General features: G+C 40.5%; 1 protein-coding gene across 5 annotated transcripts in view; it reads right to left on the bottom strand.

Annotated features, from left to right (window-relative positions):
- Positions 1–25,552, bottom strand: part of LOC141810055 (voltage-gated potassium channel KCNC1-like) — a 107,523-nt gene that overhangs the window by 23,434 nt on the left and 58,537 nt on the right. For 3 of the 5 annotated variants that reach the window (XR_012600042.1, XM_074697370.1, XM_074697372.1), the window contains exons 3-4: positions 17,850–18,711; positions 15,453–15,665 (exon numbers count right to left, since the gene is read on the bottom strand). Coding sequence is in view for 4 of the 5 variants with exons in the window: in XM_074697370.1 (XP_074553471.1) it covers positions 15,453–15,665; positions 17,850–18,711 (1,075 nt within the window). In the remaining variant the exon portion in view is untranslated. Of the gene's footprint in view, positions 1–9,656; positions 9,729–15,452; positions 15,666–17,849; positions 18,712–25,552 lie in introns of all 5 variants that reach the window. The other 2 variants (XM_074697368.1, XM_074697371.1) reach the window with 1 other exon arrangement.

The following is a 25,552-nucleotide window of genomic DNA, read 5'->3' as shown; positions in this document are numbered from 1 at the left end:
TATGACGGTTTTCTAAACCGCCTACATTCCCAGCAGTCTTGCACAAGGCAGTATGAGAAAACTTGTGAGATCTGCAGTATCTGGGAAAATTTCTCAGTATGCAGTGGACCAGTCTACTTGGCATACTGTTTCCCACAAGGCACTGCGCTATCGCTGTTTGTCTTTGCGGGTTGTACATTTATGATAAAGTTAAACATTTTTAAAAAAATCCATCAGCTGTAGTTCTGCTTTCCAAAACTGAAAACCCGAGTAGTATACTACATAGCAGACCCAACAGAACAGTCAGACTACATACTATATCCACACATAGTTAGTAGAGGGTTTGGAAGACAGCCTGTTCTTAACGTATCATAAAGTCTATGGAAGGTATGATGCTTACCATTTCTGTGATCAAGAATTTTCCTTCTCAGTTCAAGTACACAAATTTATTGATTATTATGTGTATGATATGTGGTCACTGTCATGGATTAAACTGCACAGGAAAAGTAAACAGGAAGGAAGATGCTGTCGTACAGATCAACAAATGAGGATGGTGGTGGGGCAAAGGTAGAGGTGGGAGGGGCCGAGGGATAGAAAGGGGTAGGGAATGGATTTGGGGCAGGGAGAATACACAGTTATGAACAACAAGGACAAATATTATTAAACACTCTACATGCAAAGTTATCATCAACATGTGTTTAAGCCAACAGAATAAAGGCCATTATCGTTACAGTTAAAGGAAGTGATTTGAAAAGCTTAGTTTATCCATATGATCACCCTCACGTACACATCTAAGATTTTGATGTATCTCTAGAAACCACATGCGGATTTGAGATTAACGAGAAATAATATTTGTACAGAATTAACATGCAATATCAACCCTACTTTGAAGTGCAGGTCAAAATTTTAACGCACACATTCACATAAAATGTATGTGTGTGATATGTTTCACTGATCAGAAAGAAGAGGACAGAGACAAACAAAAAAATGTGAAGAGAGATGTTCATGCAGAATAGTTGGTGTGGCAGGACAGAGCAAGTCATTAAGACAACAAAAAATACTCAGTCAACTCGAACAAATAAAAGCCAATGCAAAGGTTTACAAGTTGTGTGTGTGTGTGTGTGTGTGTGTGTGTGTGTGTGTGTGTGTGTGGGGGGGGGGGGGGGGGGTATGCTTTCTCTTTACTAAGCTACTGTGTCTTGAGTCTTGATGAAAGAAAAACAGATCAACTTCAAGTCAAAAGGAGAATATTGAAATATCTAAGGTGGTTTGACCTACGGTGGGACTCAGGGGACATGTTGTGAAAGACTGAAAGAGACATGAGAACTCTCGATGCTGTGCTGCAGCACACATCGTTACACCAATGAACCTCAAAGTACAAGACATGAGAGTCAGTTTATGCCAGTGGAGTCTGTCAGTGAAAAGAATCAATACTATTTTCTCAGAGAACAAGAACAAGCAGAACAAAGAGAGAAAGACTGGGAGAGAAAATTATGCAAGGAAAAGATGGTAGCTCAGAAAGCAGAGAGCATGCAGTGATTAATGCACTATTTCATTCCCTAACTCAACCTCCCCCACCTACTGGTTAGCAAAGAAGAGATAGATGTGTGCAGTATAAATCTGCAGAGTGTGTCTGCTGCCGTTGAAAGTTAGCAGGGTGAAATATGCAGTATTGGACTTTGGAGGCTCTAGCAGCACTGCACCAACATTTACGTCACACTCACTGTACCTCTGCAGTTTTTTTTTCTTTTCTACGGGAGACCAGGCAGTGTTCTCCACTCTGCATCCTAGCCAGCACCATCATTTACACTGAGACAAACCTTGGCCAGAGTCACAAAAACAGAGTGTTTCAGTGAACTTCTTTGTGTGTAAGCTAAGGACAGTACTGTAACACACTAACATGGTAAGCCAAGGGATTATTTCAGAATTTTCATGGTTATTTCAGAATAACCCTGGTAACATACAAAAAGCAACACCATATCTGTGAGAGTTTTATACAATTATTGACTATTCTTTTAATCATTTCTTATGACGGTACTATATCAACTGAAATTCAACTAAAATTCAACATTTCAAAATTTAAAAAATGCAGCTTCAAAAGACACACTTGGTTTCCTTGCCCCATAAATGTAACATCTTTTATGGTGCTGCCACACCAAATGCGAACTCTCGAATTTATTGGCGCGAATCACCTGTCACGCGCCACGTGAACACCTGACACAGGGGTCACACAGGACGGGCCACGCGCTAAACGGAAGCGCCGCGCACAGCAGTTTCTGATCGGCGCTGGGGTTAACCGATGTAACTGTTCACACAGCACGCGTGGAAGTGCTGCGTGCAGAACGGCTCGCGCTCTGAAGCGCCTCCGCTCTGCTTCTCTATTTTTTCTGCAAGCTGCAGCGCCGCAAGCGCCGCAAGCGCCGCAAGCGCCGCAAGCGCCGCAAGCGCCGCAAGCGCCGCAAGCGCCGCAAGCGCCGCAAGCGCCGCAAGCGCCGCAAGCGCCGCAAGCGCCGCAAGCGCCGCAAGCGCCGCAAGCGCCGCAAGCGCCAGTTGTAAAGTTTGGACAGAGCAGATGGACACATCCAATCACTGCCGAGCTGAGTCGATGTCTAATCGGCACGTCAGAGCGCAGCAGAAAATGCCTCATGTGTGAACAGCCAAGAGCACTGCGCTGTGTGAACTAGCTGTAAGTCTCGCTGCTTGACTATTTTGACAAGCTGAGGGGCGAACGTGCGTTAGAGGGGCACTGCAGATGTCGAGTAGAGCCCCTTCATTTAAAGACGAAAGCCCAAAAGAGCAGCTGACAAACAATGAGCTGTGGTTTCAAAAGCATGACAGGATAGTGTGTGAAAGCTTTGGAGATCACAATCAATGCCTGCTGCCTCTCCCTGATAATCCACCAGCCCTGCCTGGCTGTTCCCTGCGATCTCATCCTCGACCCTCCGAACCTCGGACCACCCGAACTCCCAACCACCCGAATCCCCAACCCATGTTCCTGGAGGTCTCCCTGGGGATAATGAAGGGGTGGAGGAAAGTGAGGACCGCAGAGAACTTCCATCTTTTCCCTGGCTCTGCCCCTGCCCCACTCCTCCCTCCTCTCTATCAGGCTCAAAACTCCACTGAGGAAAACATGGTCGGACTCAGTGATGGACCGTGCAGCCAAATCCAGCTGGGAACGAATGTTTACAGAGCTTACCTTCAAAACCTGTCTCCCCAGCAACTTTCACCCAGCTTGCTCCTTTTTTTAAAGGTCTCTGTAGAGTACACACGTCGTATCGTATAACTCTGGATAATGACACACCGCACAGATTGTTTTCTCCTCCATCTTCCGGCGGGGTTGGAGCCGGAGCAGGTGGCGGTTCCCCTCCAACGTCATCAAATCAATGACGTCGTGGGGGAATGTCATCGCTGATTGGCGGCCATGGCAAGCCTTCACGCGAATTCGCGTCAAAAGTTCAATATTTTCAACTCGAGCGAATTCGCGTCTGCTGCCCAAACGTGTGAACGCTCCAAATGCACAAATGCACAAAGGCGCAAACGCCCCAAATAAGCCGCGCAAAATGCCCCAAACGCGCCGGCCGAGGTGAATCGGCGTCTTAACGCGTCTTTGCATTGACTTTGTATATAATCACGCCGCAAATTTGCGTTTGGTGTGGCCGTACCATCAGACCATTGCTTACTTTTTTAATGGCCTATTTCTTTTCTTTTCTTTTCTATTTTTTAAATCATAGAATAGTAGTGTAATATTGAAAATGCTTAGTAGTGGAAGTAAGTATTATATAGGGTGAACAAACTTGTGAGTAATATTTCCAGAAATGGAAAGAATTGTGTTGTTATTACATTAATTTAACCTCTACTTATTAAGTGGGACAGGTTCTATTTCAGAGCTCTACCAGATTTTTACAGTGTCTCACCATAATACTTACATATATTAATATGTTGCTTTTTGTTTTTATTCAAACTGATAAGTTCTTTCTGACAGTTTTGTGGTGCACACCATCAAAAGTTTCATAATACAAGCCCAATACCCCACTTAAGTTGTAACATTGTGAAATGTTTACAGAGGAAAATAGTTCATATGTGTTTCAAGTCAAATCTAATTAAAATAGAACTAAGAGATAAAAAAATATTGAAAGTGAAAACTACATTTTTTTTAATGAAAGTTATATTCTGGTTTAAATTTGGTGGACTGGTATATGTGGTAAATGTGATATAAGTGACATAAGGGTCATACTTCCGAGTAAACGAAGACCCAATTGACCTTTGGCTAAGTATCTATAGCCGTGTTTCCACCAAGCAGTCCGGGTCGGTTCAGTACGGTTTGGGATGGTTTGGTACAGTTAAGCCTGATCCCATTTGCGTTTCCACAGCAAACTGTGCCCCCTCGTGATGGGCAGCGTGTAAGCCAATTGCCGGAAGCTGCAGCTGTTAAACAATAGCGTGACGCCGCAGCTTACCCCGCTATTAAAACCAACAAAGAAGAAAAACGCGACACAGTAAACAAAGAGCACAGATGGAATACATGCAGCATTTCGTTCTCTCTGTGATTGGCATGTAGCTCTTTGTGACAAAGTGCAATCAGCTTTGTTTCAGAGAAGTCTGTGTGCCGCTAGGAGAAATGCAGCTGTTGTCGGGGTAAGTGACGATTCTTTTGACCAATCAACAGTCTGCATTGTGTTGCTCCACCTTCCGAGAGCAGATCGGTTCAGTCTGGCATCCATACGGAAGGGTCCCAAAAAAGTAGGGCGGCTCGTCTTGGTTTTAGGGGATCTGTCCCCAGATAAGTCAGTGGAAACGCCACAAAATGCGCGCCATACCGACGAATCTAAATGGTCTGCTTGGTGGAAACATGGCTTATCTTGTTGTCTGAGATGCTGATGCTAACCAGATGCTGTTTATCAGGTTTGCTCTGGGACCTTTAGTCTGTAACTGAAGCTTTTTATCAACCTTCTCATCAATAAAATGATTCATATATCCTTCCAATGATTTTGGGACCAATAAATATATACGCACCAAGGCCTCCCACCTACTGCTGTCAGCTCATCTCAAAATCCTATGGTGCTACACAAAAGTGGACCATACTGCACAGAGCTGCAGGACTTGGTAGAGAAAATTTAGCACAATTTATTTAGTGAAGTAGACTTAGAGACGGAGCAGAAACCTGGACCAATAACTATTTGATCACACCTTTAGAAGATTTGGAAGACATGACACTGCTTTGAGCATGACCAAATTACAAGACCACCAAAACCGGATGTCTCAGCCTCACCTGAAGAGTCACAAATTAAAATGACCTGTCTTTATCTGCCGCTATTTCATGTGTTTATCATTTTCCTTATGTACTTAAAAAATAATTGTAGGATACAAATAAAATAAGCTGCAGTTATAATCTGTGGCTAGAGTTTTTGTGGGGGAGGTGCAACTCAGGGTTTTTGCATGTTTGTTTACTACTTGTCCTGTTAGCTAACTCTAGCCTCGAGTAAAGTTAGCTAGCTAGGATTTGTATGCTCATAAAGCTTCACTGTCCTGCCTGACTGACTGAAATAAGTAACACCAGATAAGGGAGGGAAGGTGTGTTGTTGTTGTGCAGGTGCTTGCCATGCCATCATCCAGTGAAAGTTGTCTATTGGGTACTTTCTACTTAATATTACTTTAAAATTACTTATGATTATTTTTTTCCCACTATTTTACTGGACTGTATTAAGAAGTATGCTACTGCTTTAAAAAAAATACTGATTATTAATTAAAATATATGTGACTCAGGTATGTATGCATACAAATGTTCTGGACTATACTGACAGTGGATTATCTTTGTTTTATTACTTTAAGTACAATATGTAAATCAATGCAGGAACTTCTCAAAACTGACCGATTTGTCATTGGGTAAATGATTTAAAGGGAGACTTTACATTTCAATATCTAAGATATTTCGGAGGCATTGAACAGAGGGGTCTTCAGAATGTCATGACCAGAAAGCTCCAGGAACTTCATATTCTTCAGGACCGCTGCCTGACCAGGAAGTAGCAGGGCCATCTTCAACTGCAGACATGGTCAGCCCCTTATTTTTGGAGCCCAACCAGTGTGACAAGCTCTGCAGGACATTAAGCTCCGGAGATGGAAGGTACATAGATGGAGAAAAGCTGACTGTGAAGATTAGAATAAAATCCTGCTCACCTTGCCTTTTGATAACATAAGTGCTCCAGAGTTTCATACTTTAATCCACAAAATCATTTGGAGGAACTCTATCCCCATTTGTGAATTGGCCCTGGGAATCACCTGCATTCTGCCTGTGACTGTGGCCTCAGCAGAGAGGAGTTTCTTAAGGCTGAAGCTCATCAAGACCTACCTTAGGTCAGCCATTAGACAGGATTGCCTCACTGGTCTTGCCATGATCAGCACCAAACCATGATGGGCAAGCAGCTGTCGTATAAGAACATCATTGATAACGTTGCTGGTAAAATGCAAGGAAGGAGACATTTTGAGGGCACACTGTGACTGTGATGTTAAATATACTAGTGTAATGTTGATAAGTGTGACACTATTAAATATGTAAGTATTATTTTGGTGTTGGTTTGTGTTCTTGATGAACTCAAAATACAAACTGCTTTGTTGTGTTCTTTATTTCTCTTTATGTATTTATTTATTAATCCAGCTTCTAATTGAATTTTTTTAACATTCAATATCTGTTTTATTTATTAACAGTGGACAATTGTTGTTTAGGTCATCATTATCACTTAAAAAAAATCCATTTCAGTTGCCTGAGTGGCTCAATTTAAGATGTTTAATGTTCATATGAGACGTTAGCAAGACCCCAGTGGATCATCTAAAGGGCTGACAAACAGTATAGGGCTCCTTGAAAGCCTTGTCAATGATGCATCTACAAGAGCAGGTTAAATCTGCTCAGGAAAGCATGTATAAATATGATCAAGAAACCCTGGGACCTGCTTTGGGCCTGATCCCGTTGAGGATGGACAGGGGCAAAGTAGAAAACTATCCAATGAACTGAATCAAAATGTGACATCCTTTTGTGAAAGCACAGACGGCACATTCTCCACACTGAAAGCAGAGGGAGCACACAGCTTATTTTCAGAGCACAGTTCAAAAGATTTTTTTCCTCTGAAGGGATGGAGATGCACATGCTCATGACACAGGTTTGGGGCGCACGTCATCAATGCTGGACAATTCATACAAGTTACACAAACAAAAGCTACTTTCCAGACAGTGCTTGCACCAATACAATGCCAAGCAACATCTTTTCCATATTGCAACAGCGGGGCTTTGGCTTTGTGGCAGAAGAGTCCAAATGCTAGTCTGCCTACAGTTTTTACAAATTAATCGAGGGAAATCGCAAATTGTCAAGCATCCAAAACCAAAGATCCAAACAGAATTACAGCTTTCATTGTCAATGAAAACAATAATGAAAACAATACCTTCTTCAGTTTTACCATTTGTTATGTTTTCCCCATACTGTTTTCATATATATATATATATATATATATATATATATATATATATATATATATATATATATATATATATATATATATATATATATATATATATATATATATATATATATGAAAACAGTATGGTACAGTATTTTTTTTTTTTTTACAGATTGTGTGTGTGTGTGTGTGTGTGTGTGTGTGTGTGTGCGTGCGTGTGTGTGTGTGTGTGTGTGTGTGTGTGTGTGTGTGTGTGTGTGTGTGTGGGGGGGGGGGGTTACTCAGTATTTTGTGGAGTTTTAAACCGATAAATAAAAATTAAAACTAAGCCTTTACCATAGAGTATAAAGGCTGATTATAAATTCTTCAGTCAGTATGTGTTCTTTTTTTCTTTCTTTCTTTCTTTCTTTCTTTCTTTCTTTCTTTCTTTCTTTCTCTAGATTTTGCCCTTTGTTTGCCATTAGACAGAATTTGAATCATCCCATTTTGTCCTCCTGCCTCATATCAAAGCTAAGTCTCGACCCCAAATGCTTGGATACACCAAGTCCATGAGTTCCTTTGTCCACTGCCACTGTAGTAGCAAAGGTGAGGAGATAAGATTAGAGTAGAGCAATGAGAAAAAGTAAAGAGACAATGCAAACGTGTGACAGAGAGAGGGAAGAGAGAGGATGGGAAAGTTAGAGTAAGAAGATCAAGTCATCATATAAACATAAGAAAATGCAAAAGATGAACAAAAACATACCAGATAGATAGATAGATAGATAGATAGATAGATAGATAGATAGATAGATAGATAGATAGATAGATAGATAATCAGTGAAACAGTCAAGCCATTTCATGTCATAGGACCAAGACCAGGCTAGAAGCCAACAGGGATCCCCCGGGCAGGGACAATGCAGAGGTAAATATTGGAGAGTTCAACATTGATATGGATTTTGCTTCAGCACTTCCCCCTTTGGGCTGCCTTAGTTCAGTCTCTCTGAACTAGCATTGGTAGCTTGCATGCACCCCTGCCCTTGAGCTCGCATGTATAAAGGCTTGAGAGCCAGGAATAAGCAGATAAAAAAAGTGCTATAATGCGATGCTGTCCTTTATGCCTCTGAAAAGCTGAAAAGTTTCATTCTTCCCACCCATCACAATCACAACCATAGATCTGGTTCAGTTACAGCAGGAACTAAAGAATTCCAGCCAAGTACCTTTTGTTTAAGTGTCAGTGTGAGGGGAGGGAGGAAGGAAAGAGGGTGTGAGCCGTGGTGGCACGTCCAAAGCTATGGCCTTGCATCCCTGTTAAAATTTTTGATAGATCTTCAGAAAACTCTGGTCCAGTCACAAATTAACTTAAATGAAACACAGAACAACGACTTCAAGAGCTGATCATTAAATAATATTCTAGGTGGATTCAAATTTTTAGGGGTAGAGAGGGAAAAGCCTGAGAAACCATCATAGCACAGCTAACAGTGCCACCACTATGTGCATCCCTACAGCCCTTCTCATACTTACCTCGTTGTGGCATTACATTTTTTTTCTTTTTCTTTATAGGATTAAAGCTATGGTGTTGTGTCTGTCTCCCTCTCTGCTTGTCTTGCTTTTGGATCTTGTTTGTTTTTTAACTTAAAAACAATATCAAAGTATCAGCCAGTAAACCTATAAATCCACTACTGTAGTCAGTGTTCCAGTGCAGCCTGAGAGAGAGTCAGAAGTAGCTGTGCTACAAAAGAAAAGTTTTTTTCACATTTGAGTCAGACCTGTAAAACTATATATATATATATAAAAAGGAGAGAAAAAAAGAAATTATTACAGCACTCTCTGTGGACCACACTGCAAAAACTGACCTGAGCTCAGTTCCAGAGGAAAGGACAGAGGAGACCATCCAACTAACCAACAAACCAGCTCTCACTCTTAATGGCAGGTCAACGATCCAGCCAATGTGCAGAAGCCACTTCTACTCTGGCAGTGGTTCCCCATTAAACATTATGCAGTTTTAACCATTTGAGAAACTTGCTCAGAATTTGGGTGCAAAAGAGCAAAAAAATTTGTTTAACGACCAATATATTTCTGAAAAGATTGCACCTTAAAAACAGTGTTTGGAAACAGTTTGATCATTCAATTATGGAAGGACCTGGCACCATCTCCCCAAACAGCAGTTAGGCTGTTTGGTCTCCAAAAGGAGTGGGTGGCCTGATTTGGGAAGGGGTGAGCGTTTAATTAGTGGTGTCCCCTATCTGAAAGTACCAGAGTGAGAAGAGACTGGGTGAGAGGAAGAGAAGGAAGAGGAAGAGGAGGAGCAGGAGGACGGGAAGACAGCTGCACACACAAAATACAGACACACATAGACAGAGGACAGATATACAGAAAGAAACAAAGAAAAATAGAGAAAAAGACAGATAGACAGACAGACAGACAGACAGACAGACAGACAGACAGACACACAGACAGACACACAGACAGATGGACAGTGTGACACAGACAAAAAAGAGCGAAAATACAAACGCATGACCTGACAAACCTGGAGAAAGAGACAGTAACACAAGAAAATAACAACACACATCCAGACATAAACCCACACACTTAACCTTTAACCTTCCATTCTAATCACACAGGCTGACATTGAAGATACACAGATCTCATACAATGAGGCTTACAAGCCTATAAGCATGCATTTAGTCTCTCACATACACACACACTAGCACACACACACACACACACACACACACACACACACACACACACACACACACACACACACACACACACACACACACACACACACACACATTTAAACTCATACTGTGTTTATGTGCACAAGAAGCAGTAGTGTTGGTGTCTGCAGGCATATATGGGCTTCTTCTTTTCGCAGGTATTTGCCTTTCTCTTCTGCATTTCTGTAGAAAATGTCATAAAACTTGATGATCTATTAAAAAAGAAACTGTTAAAGTTTGCTTCTGCAATTGCTGTATGTGTTCCCATTGAAATACAGTGTGAAATCAAGGTGTAGAGGAATAGAGGAGATGATTTTTTTTTGGGGGGGGGGGGGGTGTAAGGAAAATTAGCTTGAAAAGACATGTTTTATTTATTTATTTCTTTTTACACATTATATATCGTTTTACCTGAAACTTTGTTAAACTATGACACATGCACATAGTACAAAAGTATGATTACCGTAAAATACCAAATAGTAGCCGGGGCGTTTATTTGTTTCAATCACTGAGCAGACCAGGCGTTTATTTGGGACCGGGCGACTATTTGGGACAGGGGTTTAATTCCTTTCCCAGCAAATAACATTTAGCGGAAGTGGTGACGTCTTCTTCTTTGACTCTTCAAAGCCTCCTCATCTTTACGTTGTTTTTGCATAATTCGTCCTGGCAGACTACCTGCGTTTGTTTATATCTGGCACGCCACGCGCGGACTGATACTCTAAGCGGCGAGTGCCTCGTAGCCAGCTGTGGCTCTGCAGTGGAGATAGTGCCGTTTTACGCCGCGATGAGAACCAGAGCCTTATTTAGCAGTGTTTTTGTGTGAAGGTAACGTGCTGAAAATTCTCTAAATAAAGTGTGAATGCAAACCGATATCAGATTTTTTGGTTGGGAGTCTGTTTATTTGTGTTTTGGGTCAAGTAAAATATGGCCCCGTCTGAATCTGCACTCAGACGGGGCCACAACCAGCAGACGAGCAGTCGAGCAGGGAGGGGGTGTTTGGTGCGAGTGCTCTGGGCTTCCGCTGCACAAAAATCACTGCTGTAGGGTCACACGTGTGCCGAACCAATTACGCCGATCCTAACGGATCACGGATCAATGATGATCCGTGGCACCACTACTAACAAGGTACAGTCTGATTATATTTCTTTTACAAAAATCAGTTTTCAAGAGTCAACTGTCAATTGTGAGCTCAGCTTTTGCATGGGTGTTCTGTAACTATGACTGCGGAATGAAAAAAAGAACAAAAGAAATGGACCGTGGCTCGTAGGCTGCACCAAATAACTTACCATACCTGCGGCGTTTATTTGGAACGGGCGTCTATTTGGAACGGGCGTCTATTTTTCTAAACGTGCTGCTACACTCTGGGTTTGTTTGGAACCCGGCGATTAATTGGAACTTGGCGTTCATTTGGTATTTTACGGTATTTCTATCCATAGCAAAATTGCCAAACCTCAAAATCACCTCACTTTCTTAAAATGTCTATTACAAATGGTAAAATCTGATTTACAAAGTATTTTTTATTTGAGCCGCGAGATACAGGCTAAAATGAAAGACATTCAGAGGAGCTAACCTGCTTTTATTTATATGTTTTTGCGTACCTTATGTTACCTTATTAGGATAAAAACTCTTATACTACAGCAATGTAGAAAAAAAAAAGAAAAGAAAAAGTTTCTTTACTAGCTGTTTTTGGTTGTAGCATGATAGCTGTATAAACACCAAAGATTAAAAATTGTGTCCAACAAAGAAATCCTTTATGACACTAATTAAATTGAGTGTTGTGTAGGGGCATTACAAACACACACACACACATATATACGCACACACAGCCTCCGGACATGCCCCACCATGTACCATGATTGTTAACCACATGATGAAGTAACCACACAAGTACCCTGCATGCACCTTATTGCATTCAGCTACGTGTGTATGTAAAATGTGCTCACATTAACGATTTACAGTATGTCATTTGAATCATGCTCAGTTTGTTTTTGTGATCTGAGGGTCATATTTGGAGACTGTGATTCAGGAGTTTTACTATATAAGACATTACGTTTACATTTCTAGTCTATTCTACTGTAAAAAAATTTTTTATCTAATCTTCTTTTATAAAGTCTGTCATGTTAAATTTCAGTTATAGAATATTTTTTGTGCAGTCTTATCTAATTAACTCTAATCCAATATTTCTCTGGGGTTGAATTGTTTACAATGAAGATGTGAAGCGTCATTTTGTTTGCTGGATATTTGACCTTCGTGTCTCTAAGGTTTGATCTGGGAATCCCTGCTGTACCAGAGGGGCCCCTTTGGCCTTGACCACTCCTCCTTTAGGAAGGAAGTGACACTGCTGACTTTCAGCCATCTGCTTTGCTAAGTATTTTGGAGTGTGCAGAGGAGTGTGAATCAGAGGAAATGGTGTGTCGAGGGTTATAGAGATGTGTATGGAGTGTTACAGGCGACAAAACAGGGATTTGAAAACAAAATGAATGATTTGGGTGCAACTGGGTCATGTTGGCATCTGGCAGGGTGGTTCAAAAGAAGGTTAATGAAAAATAAACAAGATGGTGAATACAGAAATCATGTAAAAGGAGATAAAATAGGGAGGTGAAACCGGACATTCAGGAGGGGTGGATTTTCAGAGATGGATAAAGCAAACATGCAGAGAAACATAGGATAAGGGGATGTAACTAAGAAGGGAAATGAGACAAGTTAATGAGTGAGGTTATGAAAAAAGAGAAGGACACAACTCAATAGTAACGATGTCTGATGATGACCGAGGACATGGCTCTGTGCATTGTTTTCTTCTACTAAATCAGATGTTAAAAGCTGTAAATTCATTTTCCTTATGCAGGAACATCCTTTGCCATTTTTTTCTCTACAGTTAACACTTTCATAGCACACAACACAATGATGCTGGGATATTTAAGAAACTTTCCAAACTTTCTAAAAGCAGGGATATTTGTCCAATGGAGCTGAGTCATGCTCACACTACACTGATAACACTCAGCAGGGAGAAGGGGCAGAGTGCGCATGAGCGAAGTGAAAGTGGCGCATGTAAAGAAACGAAACTTAATGTGTTGTCATGGAGAGCTGGGTGTCAGGCTGGAACATACGAAGAGCAAAGCCAATAAGCAACTAAACATTAGAAAAAAAGACCAAAGTCGCTAATAAGTCCCTCCAACCAACACTGTGAGCAAAAACTTAGTTTTCATGTTACCTGCTCACGTGACACAGGGCTGACCAATCAGAGGCGAGAACCTAAACAACCAACAATATTTGATTAACTTATGTTGGTGTTAAACGTTAATCTGTGTGACCACAATAACAAATTCTTGTTGGTACAATACTATTTTAAGTCTTATTATTTATCATATAATTTGCTGAGTCATCTGTTTGAATATTTGACATTTAAAGAAAGGAGATATAATGTCAGAGGAGTAACACAGGTCAGATTTTAAAGGTGTGCACTCTTCAGCCCCTGCTAAAATGGAGGCTAAATTTGGTTGAAACACCAAATAATTGTTATTAATTGATTAATCGAAAAAACAAACAAAAAAAAAACAAAAAAACACTGATAGACTAGTGGACATCCAAAATAACCATTAGTGCTAGTCCTATTCCACTGGGTCACCTTCTCCTGGTGCTCTGTGGTTCTGATTCTCACTTGTTGGCACTTACAAAGGTGATAGGGCCAGCATGGGCACCCTGACTGGTCTAAAGCAATGTTTTACTTCCAGAATACATCAGTGAGCCTTTACCACCAATAACCCTGTCATCAGTTTTTTTTTGGACTGCTTCTGGTAAGTGCTAGTTCAGACCAGGAGCAGCATAAAAAACTGCAGTTTTGGAGATGCTCTGACCCATTGTTAGAATTTCTTGCCCTGTCATAACCTAGCTCTTATCAAAGTCACTCACTCCCTAACCTCACCAATTTCTCCTGCTTTCGAAGCATCGCTTCAAAATCATGGCCCTTTCTGTCTGTCTTATGGTCATTATGGTGTGATTGATCAGTGTATACCACATTCATAAGGAGAAATTATAATTCATGTAACTACAAGATGTTATTGTTGGGTATGCAATTTCTTTCCATAGGATTTGTTGAAAGTACAAAACAATAGAATGAAACCATTGTCCTCTGTAATCTGTAAATACTGCATTAAATAAACAACAGCAGGTTTCAGTGAAATCACAATGAAGAAGGGATCGGAAATTAAACTGCTTGGAGACAGGTTTACACAAACGGTGAACACAACCACACAATGAAGCCAAAACAGAAGACAGATGCTATCATGCATTAAGACTTGATGAGTTATTGCTGATTCACCTTAACTCTATTATTAAGCAAATCATTAAAAAAAAAAATAAAAAAAAATCTTTGACTGTGGCTTATAGAGAAACCCGACTGAATACCTTTGTTTTCAGAGAAGTAGACTCAGTTGCTTTAACATGAGCTCAGATGGCAGTGCTGCTGCAGCAGCAGCCTCTGCAGTACCTCTGCAGCAAAGATGCAGGATAGATGGGTGAAGGAGACCCTACAACACAGCTGTAGCTGATATATCAATACCAGTTGGTGGTCATTGATATATTTTTTGTGTGGCAAAAGAGTGATGGACATGTGCAACATTTATGGGAACACTCAGTTAGAGTAATGGAGTGGTGTGAGAAAGAAACGTGCGTGTCTCAGTGTGCTGCCAAGTCTTACCTCTACCTGATAACTCACCTTGACATTTATTATTTATATCTACATAATTTAAGTCACTGTTTTTGGTATAACTTTGGTTACTGACTGCTGTTGTAAGTCTAATTGCCCACCCGGGACAATAAAGATTTACTAATCTAATCTAATCTAATCTAATCTAATCTAATCTAATCTAATCTAATCTAATCTAATCTAATCTAATCTAATCTAATCTAATCTAACACTTGTGACCAAAGCTTCTTGTGAGTTCTTTTATCATAAATACAAAAAAAAACGTATGTTTCATTGTTCACAAAGTCTTCACAGTCCTTAATCTTTGCATTTATCTTTTTTCTAAGTCTGTGAATTGGTGCAGGAGGGTGTTATGTGTTATCAACACATGCAGAAACATTTTTTTTTAAATGGCTTTTCTTGTCAGCTCTTGTATGATGCATGAGACTGCTTATGTTTTTGTTTGAAACGTGTGCTTAATGATGTACTGCTTCATGATGTTTTTGCACACAACACACCATGTCACACTAATCACTCATGACCATGCATCAAGTGACAGCCCACTGCTGTTGCTCAAGTACTGCCCTCCCCCCAATACCTCTCTTCCTCCACCCCCAGCCCTCCACCTCCTTCCCTCAACCCTCCTACCTTTACGAACGTTTCCGTCCGTCGTGCGCTGGAACTCCCCAGTGCTCAGGAGGAAGCAGGCCCGGTCGTGCGGGTAGCGTTCACGGCTGGTGGTGGAGCCAAGACCTCCAGTTGCTGGGCTACGCTCATCCCCAAGAACCTGGTCAATGGTGGGGCAGTCCTCATTGGCCAAGGCGGCTGCGTTGGCTGCTGCATCCCCATTCTGTTTGGAGTCTGACGAAGGAACATGGGCAGACAAGGAGCAGAGCGAGTGGCAGAAATTAACAGGAAGGTAAAGGTTGGTGCAAGCCCGAAGAAACAGAGGTTATAGGTGGGAGGATAACAATGAAATAGAAGGGGGAAGAAAGTGGACAAGATAGGCAAAAGAGAAGAAGATGAAGGTGGCAAAAAATGGTGTTTGATGAGAAAATGATGAAAGTGGAGAGGAAAGGAAGAGGGGAGTGAAGGGGAAAAAAGAAAAGGCAATAAGGGAGGATATGTTGCCAGAAAGAGATGGGAAAGTAGTGCAAAAGAAAGAAAGGGTGATTAGAACAGGTCAAAACAAATATGAGAAGTTGGTACAAGATGATAAAAGAAGAAAGAAGCGAGAGAGGATGGAAGGATGGAAAGAGGAGGGGTGGAAAACAAAGGTGAAAATGAGAAGGCAGATAGAAAAGGCATCAAGAGAAGATGGGGAGAGTTGAGAAAAGAAATGAAATGTAACATTCAGGGGGGAGAAACAGTAGCATGAGACAGAATGTGTGGTGTTAGGGAGACAGCACCGCAGGCATAAAAATGCAAAATGGACATAAGACCAGGAGTAGGGAGGATTAAGTCAGTGCAGGACAAGGAGAAGGGATGTTGAGATGCAAAACAGAAAAAAACAGAAGCCAAGGACAACGAGAAAAAATGGGGGGTAAGAATAAAGCCAAAAAAAGGTAAAGAGAGGAAAAATGATCAAAGACAGGGAAAGAGAAGTGAGCACAGGGGGGTGGTGGTGGGAGGGGGGTTGAGCAGCGTTAGTGCCTCGTGATGGCTTTCTTGATCACATGACAACACACTGCAGCAGAGTAAGTGCACACAGGCAGACTCTAACACACACTTCATTCACCAATACACACCATCTTTCTGCACTGAATGAGAAGGCCTAAACCAGGGGAGGGGAGACTAGGAGAGTGCTGCACACACACACACACACACACACATCGACACACACACACACACACACACACACACACACCGACACACACACACAAGCAACAAAAGTTGCCCTCTGGTAATCGGTCAGATTGCAGAGAAAAACATTGACAGTTTTATATAATCATATTTTTTAAGGACTTAGGGCTTAATTGGAGTACTTGGAGATTTTTAGGCTGTGAAATTAAAAGTCAGAAATGGTGTGTGTTTGGCGACAACAAATCATTTTTAATGAGGCTGAAACATACAAAAACAAACAAACAATGTTTTTGTTTGTAGGTATTTTCAGAATTTCATGTTTTTTTTTCCTCATGATTTTTAGGGCACGGTCACGATTGCCTCCCCCCCCCGCAGCACTGTTCCCCAGCTATATAAACCAGACTTTAGTGGGTATCACACATGCACATGGCCCGCCTCCCTCATCGTGAAGCGTTTGTTTACATGAAGCGCAATGAGACACAGAGAGCACTACTACTACATACTATATACAACTTTAGAGACTTTTAGACTTATGGTAAGTCCTTTTGGCCCAACACAGCCCTCTAACACCCCCGCCGCTTTGTTAAAAATGATTGTCGAGAGATGCGCTCGCGGCGATCATACGTCATGGATTGCATGCGCTGTCTGCGAGCTTATGCTCGTGCATGAAGTAAACCGCAAGCCCACCTCTCCAAAGCGTGCCAAAGCACGGAAGCGAATCGTGCTTGAGCACGGCACGGTTGTGGTCACACTGGCTATTCGAAACGTGCTTTAGGGCTGAAGCATGCTAAGGCACTGCATGGTTGGCCAGTGTGACCTCATCCTTAGACTATAACCAATCAATGACTTTAAGAAACTCAGTGCACTTTCTTGTTATAAAATAACAATAAAAAATACAAACCACTCACTAGATATCTAACATTGTTTAAAGATAATAATGGACTCATCTTATCAATTAAAAAAATCTGAAATAAGGGAATGAATTTACAGATATTCACTCCTATCTATTATGAATTTTGATTCCTGAAAAGAGAGACATCTGGGCGAGTCCAAGGTGCACTGGGTGTTAAAGCCTTGTTTAAAGGTATTTCCCCCTGATAACCTGATCCATGTCTTGGAATAACCTAAAAATCATGAAACAAACAACATGGAACTGAATCCAGTGTCTGCTCTCTGCCCTCACATCAACACATCACTAACCTTATACCACATTGCCATGCATGCTTTACCTCAGCCACTTACCTGCCCTGTTGATCTCAATGATCTCCTCCTGTGCCAGTGGGCAGTCCCCGGTACCCATCATGCTGCCAGATCCAACCATGCCTGGTCCAAGCACATTTCCCATCAGCCTGTGCGGTGAGGCAGTTGCCATGGCCAAGGCATCTGGCTTGCAGTAGTTGGGACTGCCAGGCTGTGGTGCTCTGGGGATGTGCTTGTTCCTCTTCTTGGGGAGCTTTTGTTTGGCCATGGCCAGGGAGTAGTACATGCCAAAGTTGTTGACAATGACGGGCACAGGCATGGCAATGGTTAGCACACCAGCTAAGGCGCATAGGGCACCAACCAGCATTCCAGACCATGTCTCAGGATACATGTCCCCATAACCCAGTGTGGTCATGGTCACCACAGCCCACCAGAAGCCGATAGGGATGTTTTTGAAGTTTGTGTGGGCCGCTGCCGTTGGATCATCAGGGTCAGCGCCAATGCGTTCAGCATAATAGATCATGGTAGCAAAGATGAGGACGCCCAGCGCCAGGAAGATGATGAGCAGCAAGAACTCGTTGGTGCTTGCCCGCAATGTGTGGCCCAGAACACGCAAGCCAACAAAGTGGCGGGTTAGCTTGAAAATACGCAGGATGCGAACAAAGCGCACCACACGCAGGAAACTCAGCACGTCTTTGGCTGTTTTGGAGGAGAGGCCACTTAGTGCCACCTCCAGGTAAAAGGGCACAATTGCCACAAAGTCTATGATGTTCAGGGCACTGCGGAAGAACTCTGCCTTGTCAGGACAAAAGATGACACGTGCAATCACCTCAATGGTGAACCAGATGACACAAACACCTTCCACATATGTCAGCCAGCCATCAGTGACCACCTCATACACGATCTGCATGGAAGAACAAGGGAAAAAGGGGGCAGGGGGTAGGAAAATGTTACCAAGCAGTTATCTCATTGTATATTTAATTGTACATGCACAGAGTTCGTGGTTAACATAGGGTAATATCATTTGGAATTTTGACATTATTTCCCTGTGAGCCTAAATTGTAATTCTAGTTTAACAAACCAAGTACACTGTACTGAAATATAAAACTTTATCACACAGAATCTTAAGCAGTTTTTTTTTTTTTTTGCTTCTGTCACTGTGTTCTCACTTTTCGCTGTAAAGTCTTGCACCTCTATAGATTCAGAACAACCATGGCTATGGACTGATGTAACTCATAGGTGAGCCATTTTAGACTGAAATGTGAAAAGGTGGGGACATTTTTTTGAGTCCAAAATCCAAAATGGCTGTCGTGGAAATGATCTTTTTAAAGGGCCCGACCTACAATGATGGATAATACATGTTGTTAGACCTCGAATTTGCCTACTACATACTGTGTATGAAAGTAGTATGTAGTAGGCACTGCATAATGCCTACTACACTTGAATGTAGTATGTAGTATGACTGCTCTGTTAGGTTTATTTTTTTAGCAAAGTGGAAATAAGATTTATTTTTGATATGATTTTTTTTTCCAAACTTAATTTTTATTGTACAAAACAAACCACGAGTAGCTGACATGTTGACATTTAAGTTATTAATCTACAAAAACATTGCCGGAAGCAGAGTTTTACATGAAACAGTGGCGGAGAATACTTATTATTTGGGAGAGGAATTACTTATCATTTCGTGATGGCTAATGACTGCTTATTAGGGCCACGTAAAAGAAAAAAAGCACATCAAGGATAAACATCACACACACAATACAGTATTAAGAATGAAGAGAAGCAGAAAAATTTAAGGTGGTGGAAATATAAAGGTGAACTACAGAATGTAACAATAAAATGTCATACTATACTTGGCAGTGGTTTACAACAGTGGTTCCCAACCTTTTTTGTCTTGTGTACCCCCTGAGCCTTTATGGTATGCCATGAGTACCCCCTCACTCATGCATGTTGTTGATTCTCCAAAATAACTTATCGGAGCTGTATGGGGTTCTATTTGTGCCATCAGAAACTGAAATTTAATTAAAATATTGAATTTGAAAAGCATGAAGTGTAACTGAAAATTAATGTTTTGAAAATGAATTTATTTTTTTTAATTGAATTATTTTTTCAATTGAATTTGAACCCCCCCTCCCCACAGAATTCAATTTTAATTCACAAAAAGCAGTTTCAGTTTTAAAATTCAATTTCAATTCACTAAAAGCAGTTTCAGTTTTAAAATTCAATTTCAATTCACAAAACGCAGTTTCAGTTTTAAAATTCTATTTCAATTCACAAAAAGCAGATTTAGTTTAAAATTCAATTTCAATTCACAAAAAGCAGATTCAGTTTCAAAATTCAATTTCAATTCACAAAAAGCAGATTCAGTTTCAAAATTCAATTTCAATTCAGAGTGGCACGACCATTACGTCATCTTGTGCCTGTTGGGGAGACTAATTGAGCAGATTCACGGACACCCTCTACACGTCCGCTATCTGTGCTGACATACCAGGGCTGTTGTGTTAGCTGTTGTTAGCACGCCCTGCGTTTAGTTCACAAATACCACACAAGGGATGTAAATAACACTGAGCTAGCATTTTTACAAATATAAGTTGAACAAAAACTATGTATACAGCTGATTTAGAGTCACAAACATTTGTCAGAAATGCTTATGAACTGATAAATACAGGAGCTTGATAACTGTTTAGAACGGGGGGCAGCCATCTTCAATTGTCAACTCGGGGGTGGTGAGGGGCGTGTATGTGATTTCATTCATTTCTATACCGGCTATCCCTTTCGGGGTTGCGGGGCGGGTGCAGCTGTCACTGGGCAAGAGGCGGTAGCAGAGAGGTAGTAGAGAGCGGTACCAGTCACCAGTCGATCGCAGGGTAACATGTAGACAGACAACCATGTGTATTATGTGCTTTCTAACTTGATTATTCAGCCGCTGGTCTTCAGCCATCGTTGAACTGACGATCGTCCCGCTCAGGGGAGAGGGAGTACAGCTAGACACAACACAGGAGGGTCCGGGGATGTGTGGAGGGTGTCTGTGAATCTGTGCTCGATTAGTCTCTCTACAGACACAAGATGATGTAAGGGTCGTGCCGCTCTGAATTGAAACTGAATTTTAAAACTGAATCTGCTTTTTGTGAATTGAAATTGAATTCTGTGTTTTTTCAAATTCAATTAAAAAAATAATTCAATCAAAAATAATAAACTAATTTTCAAAACATTAATTTTCAGTTACACTTCATGCTTTTCAAATTCAATATTTAATTCAATTTCAGTTTCTGATGGCACAAATACAACCCCATAGAGCTGGTTATTAAATGAAAATCATTGAATTTAAACCCCCTTAATTTGAAAATTTAATTCTCTGGCATTTTCTTCTTTTTAACCCAAATTAAACATTAAGATAGATAACATGTTGCAGCTGTGCCACTGGCTATTGCTTACCCGATGAAACTAGTTGTAGCACAAACATACCAATTTCTGATTATTTCGTTGTACTTGTTGCAATGACAAATAAAGTTCTATTCTATTCTATTCTATTCTCAGTACTTCCAAGTTGGAAACAGATTTTCAAATGTTTCCAAGTACCCCCTGCAATGTGTTAGTGCAGTCATTCCCAAAGTCTGGGTCCTGACCCAAAGGTGGGTCGCCAGAGATTTTTTATGGGTCACCAAATTAGTTTTCAAAATGTTTACACGAAATTCATGCTTTCCTTAACCAGAGTTTCCCCTCGCCAATTTGTTTACTGATGATTGGCTCCTCACACTGTCATAGCTGGTTATGTTTTCATTGTGAAGGGTCATCGCCACAACGTTTACTGTAACTGGAAACATGTAACTGTTTTTCAAAAGTCTGAAGCCATGAGCTGGCACTGTCAAAAAACCAAAGCCAAACCACTGTATGTTTTCTTGCTGTTTTACAGCACTCAGAGAAAAACACTGTCACTGTGTCACCATCACACATATGAAAGAGCTGACCCATTGATAACTTTGATTGCTAGTTTCCAAAAGAAAGATTTGAAGTCAGATTCAAAACCCCTTTGAGTTTGAAAGTGCAAAATCATTTCTGGATCTTGGTTAGACACCGGCTGCAGAAACAGGGCTGTTACAGCTTGTTACAGCTGTGCAGTAGCGTCACACTGAAAAAGAGGCATGTACAGATGCTGTTACCTTTGCTTACCTTGCTATTACCTTTGGATAAACATTGCATCTTAATATGTTGTCCTCAATATCACATGACTGGGATACAATTCTGAAAAGCAAGCAGGCTAACCCATATACTAAAAATGCAAGTATTTTTAGAGTGTAAGCCTAATAAAGTTGTAATGCATTTGTTGAATATGTTAGGCCTGTTGGCTGGTACAAAAGATGTAAGATGATGCAGAAACATAATTTAAGAACCCTTTTTATCCTGTCAATTGGTTTACAGATTGGACATATTTTGGATTGGGTCGCCATGGCTTGTTCCCCCCAAAAATTGGGTCACCTGAAAAAAAGTTTGGGAAAGACTGTGTTAGCGTACCCCTTGGAGTACCCGTACCCCTGGTTGGGAATCACTGGTTTACAATAATAATGCCGCAGTTCGGCTGTTATGAATTATCAATGGGTAAATAACAACAGACCTTTTACAAGTTATTACACGCTATTGCGTGTTGAAGAGGTAAAGTTAACAAGTAGTGGCTCTAAAATTTATATTTGTCTGTTGTTTCGATTGTTGAAGCTTCGCTTTCAGTCATTTTCAATTCAGGGGCTTTGCATTGTGGGCAGCAGTAAGCAAAGCAGACTGGTTCGATGCATACTGTGAATTTTTCCCGAATCAGTATGTCATCTGGGTATTTTTTTGCTGCAAGGAAATGCAGGGTCTAGTTTCATATTTATCTCATTCACTCATAATGTGTTAGAAACACTTCCATCAGCAGCTACGCAAGTTGTCTTCCCTCCTAATGAAAGACACAGTACACAATGTCATGTGAATGTGTTCTAAAATTTGGAAAGCCTTATAAGCCCACAGATTTTACAAATCAAGGCAAATGGGACAACTTACAAATAAAAGCCAAAAACTGGTTCGGCATTGATAAATTTGGTGATGTCTACACTACCACCTCCTGGAAGGACGGGGCTGCCTGCTTATCACTATATGCATTCGTCATGTTATATTTCTATCTCATCTTCAGCTGAACTTCAACAAGCTCGGTGACGCAAAGACAATGAAAGTAAAGATGCTCAGAGTTTGAGAAATGAAATGTCTGCTGAGAGTGCCTTATGTCAGCCAGAAGAAGAAGCTGTTGCCGCAAAATTGACTACTAATTAATCAATTATTGTTTTAAAGCGCTATTTTTAAGCACTGTAGTTAAACTGGAGCAGTCATGTTTTTTGTTTCCCTATCTATTTCTATTCATCACATTTGTAATCTTTAAGTATTTCTGTAAAAAAAGAAAAATAAATAAATAAATAAATAAACAAACAATAAATAAACTGCCTTTTGACTGTTCATCTTGTCCTGGTAAGGCAGCTTGAGTACCTCAGTGAACCTTAAGAGCTATGCTGGTTGGAGGAAACTCCAAACAGGTTTTACCAAACTGACCAGGTCTAGGGTGAGAGGTCAGACAAAGCACACTCAGACGACCCTCTGACAACAGCATCTAGGGCCAATAGCCCACCTTGCTGAAACAGGTAATCATTTCCTCAAATGACAGATGGTGGAGTGTGGGGCAAGATACCCGCCATGTGTCCATAGTATAACTCACCATGAACTCGGCTTTCATTAGAACCTTACATGAAGGCTCCATGAGAACTTAAAAAAAAAGAAAAAAGAAATCCCTAAAAAATGGCAAAAGCTCCCCCAAAAATCCCTAAAATTGGCAGCTTGGATATAAATGTCAAAAAAGCTCAGATGATTATGTCATCATGAAATATGTATTTCCTAACAAAAAATAACATCTGAAACCATATTGTCCTTCCTTTTAGGTCAAACCATTAAAAATATATTGACACGACAGCCATTTTGGATTTTGGCCTCTAAAAAATATTCTCTACCATTATGAGAAATACACCCCAGCTAGATTTGTTTTTTAGCCCTTCTAGATGACAAATCTATTGCAAAAGGGACCTTCACTTACCACGGTCTCGCTTCGGTCCAAAATGACCCAACTATCACATCTTCATGCAGTGTAACAAACTCTTAAGGCTTGAATTTAATTTCTCTATTTTTATTCTTTTAAAAAAAGTAATTAGTGTAAATAGCACATTTTCATGTTCTCTCAAGCCTTAGGGACATAGGGGATTATTGGTGTGGTACTACATTCAATGAATCTACAAATTTTGATGTTTGGAACTTTTTTACCCACTGTAGACTCATTTTTTACCGTAATATGAAGTCCTTTACTTCTATGGGCTTTAGGACAAGCATGACTGAAGCCAGATGTAACAATATTACTGTTAATAATTACAGTGGTTATTACAAGCTGTTTACTCTTTATAAACCATTTACAGTCAATCCTGACAGCGCATACTGTCACTTCTATTGACAAAGTTTACAGTCCACATGTTAGAGGTATTGTGCCAATCTGCAAAGCAGCTTCATTCCATGAGACAGCGTGCTGAGTGACTGAGCAGAAACTAAGACTCCTGGAAAACAATGCCATAAGAAGCGTCATTCAAAGGATTTTTGAAGCATGAATGCAGTGCAAATTTCAGGGCTTGCTTTTTACATGGTTTATTTTCTGCAAATTTTCAGAGACGACATGACAATCAAAAATTAAGGGAAAAATTTACTGTGGAAGTCCAGAAAAAATCTAAAAGGAAACACAATATACCTTGACTTAATGAAAATTTAAAGAGACTTATGAACCAAAGAGATTCAGCTTTAAAAAAGGCCATTAAATCAAAAAGGGACACATACATGATAATCTTCCGAGGCCTGAGGAATAAGGTGATTAGTGAGTTAAGACTAGCCAAATCTCACTTTTACCTTAAACTAATTGATGATGCTAAAAATAACAATAAGCTAATTTGGCAACAAATTAATAACCTTATAGAATCACCTCATCTAGGGTATCTACATCTCAAAGTTGAGGGGAATTTTATTCATGACAAATCATCTATTGCTGCTATTTTTAACCAATATTTTTTAGAGTCTGTAAGCAAGTTAGGCAAAAATTTTAAAGAAAAGGAGTTAGATATTGCTCCTGTAACTACTACAGATCACGTTTTTAATCTGTTTCCACAGAGGTGAATAAAATCATTAGTTCATTAAAAACCTCTAAAAGTAAAGACACTTTTAATTTTGACACCATTTTTGTCAAAAAACATAAAGATGTTTTTTTCTCCACCTATTGCTCATTTAATCAATCTCTCACTTAAACAAAGTACTTTTCCCTGTATTTGGAAACATTCAATTGTCACCCCGGTCTTCAAGTCTGGAGATCGTCATGAAGCCAGTAATTACAGACCTATAAGTATACTGCCAGTTCTATCTAAGATTGCTGAGAAGGTTGTAGTCAAGCAGCTGACAACATACCGTAAAATACCAAATAGTAGCCGGGGCGTTTATTTGTTTCAATCACTGAGCAGACCAGGCGTTTATTTGGGACCGGGCGTTTATTTGGAACAGGGGTTTAATTCCTTTCCCAGAAAATAACATTCAGCGGAAGTGGTAACGTCTTCTTCTCTGACTCTTCAAAGCCTCCTCATCTTTACGTTGTTATTGCATAATTCGTCCTGGCATACTACCTGTGTTTGTTTTTATCTGGCACG

The sequence above is a fragment of the Halichoeres trimaculatus genome, unplaced genomic scaffold (assembly GCF_033239565.1).
Source record: "Halichoeres trimaculatus isolate MK-OKI-2021-1 unplaced genomic scaffold, fHalTri1.1 fHalTri1_scaffold_20, whole genome shotgun sequence".
Lineage (NCBI taxonomy): Eukaryota > Metazoa > Chordata > Actinopteri > Labriformes > Labridae > Halichoeres > Halichoeres trimaculatus.
The sequence above is the reverse complement of the archived record's forward strand: the minus strand, read 5'-3'. Positions and strand labels throughout refer to the sequence as shown.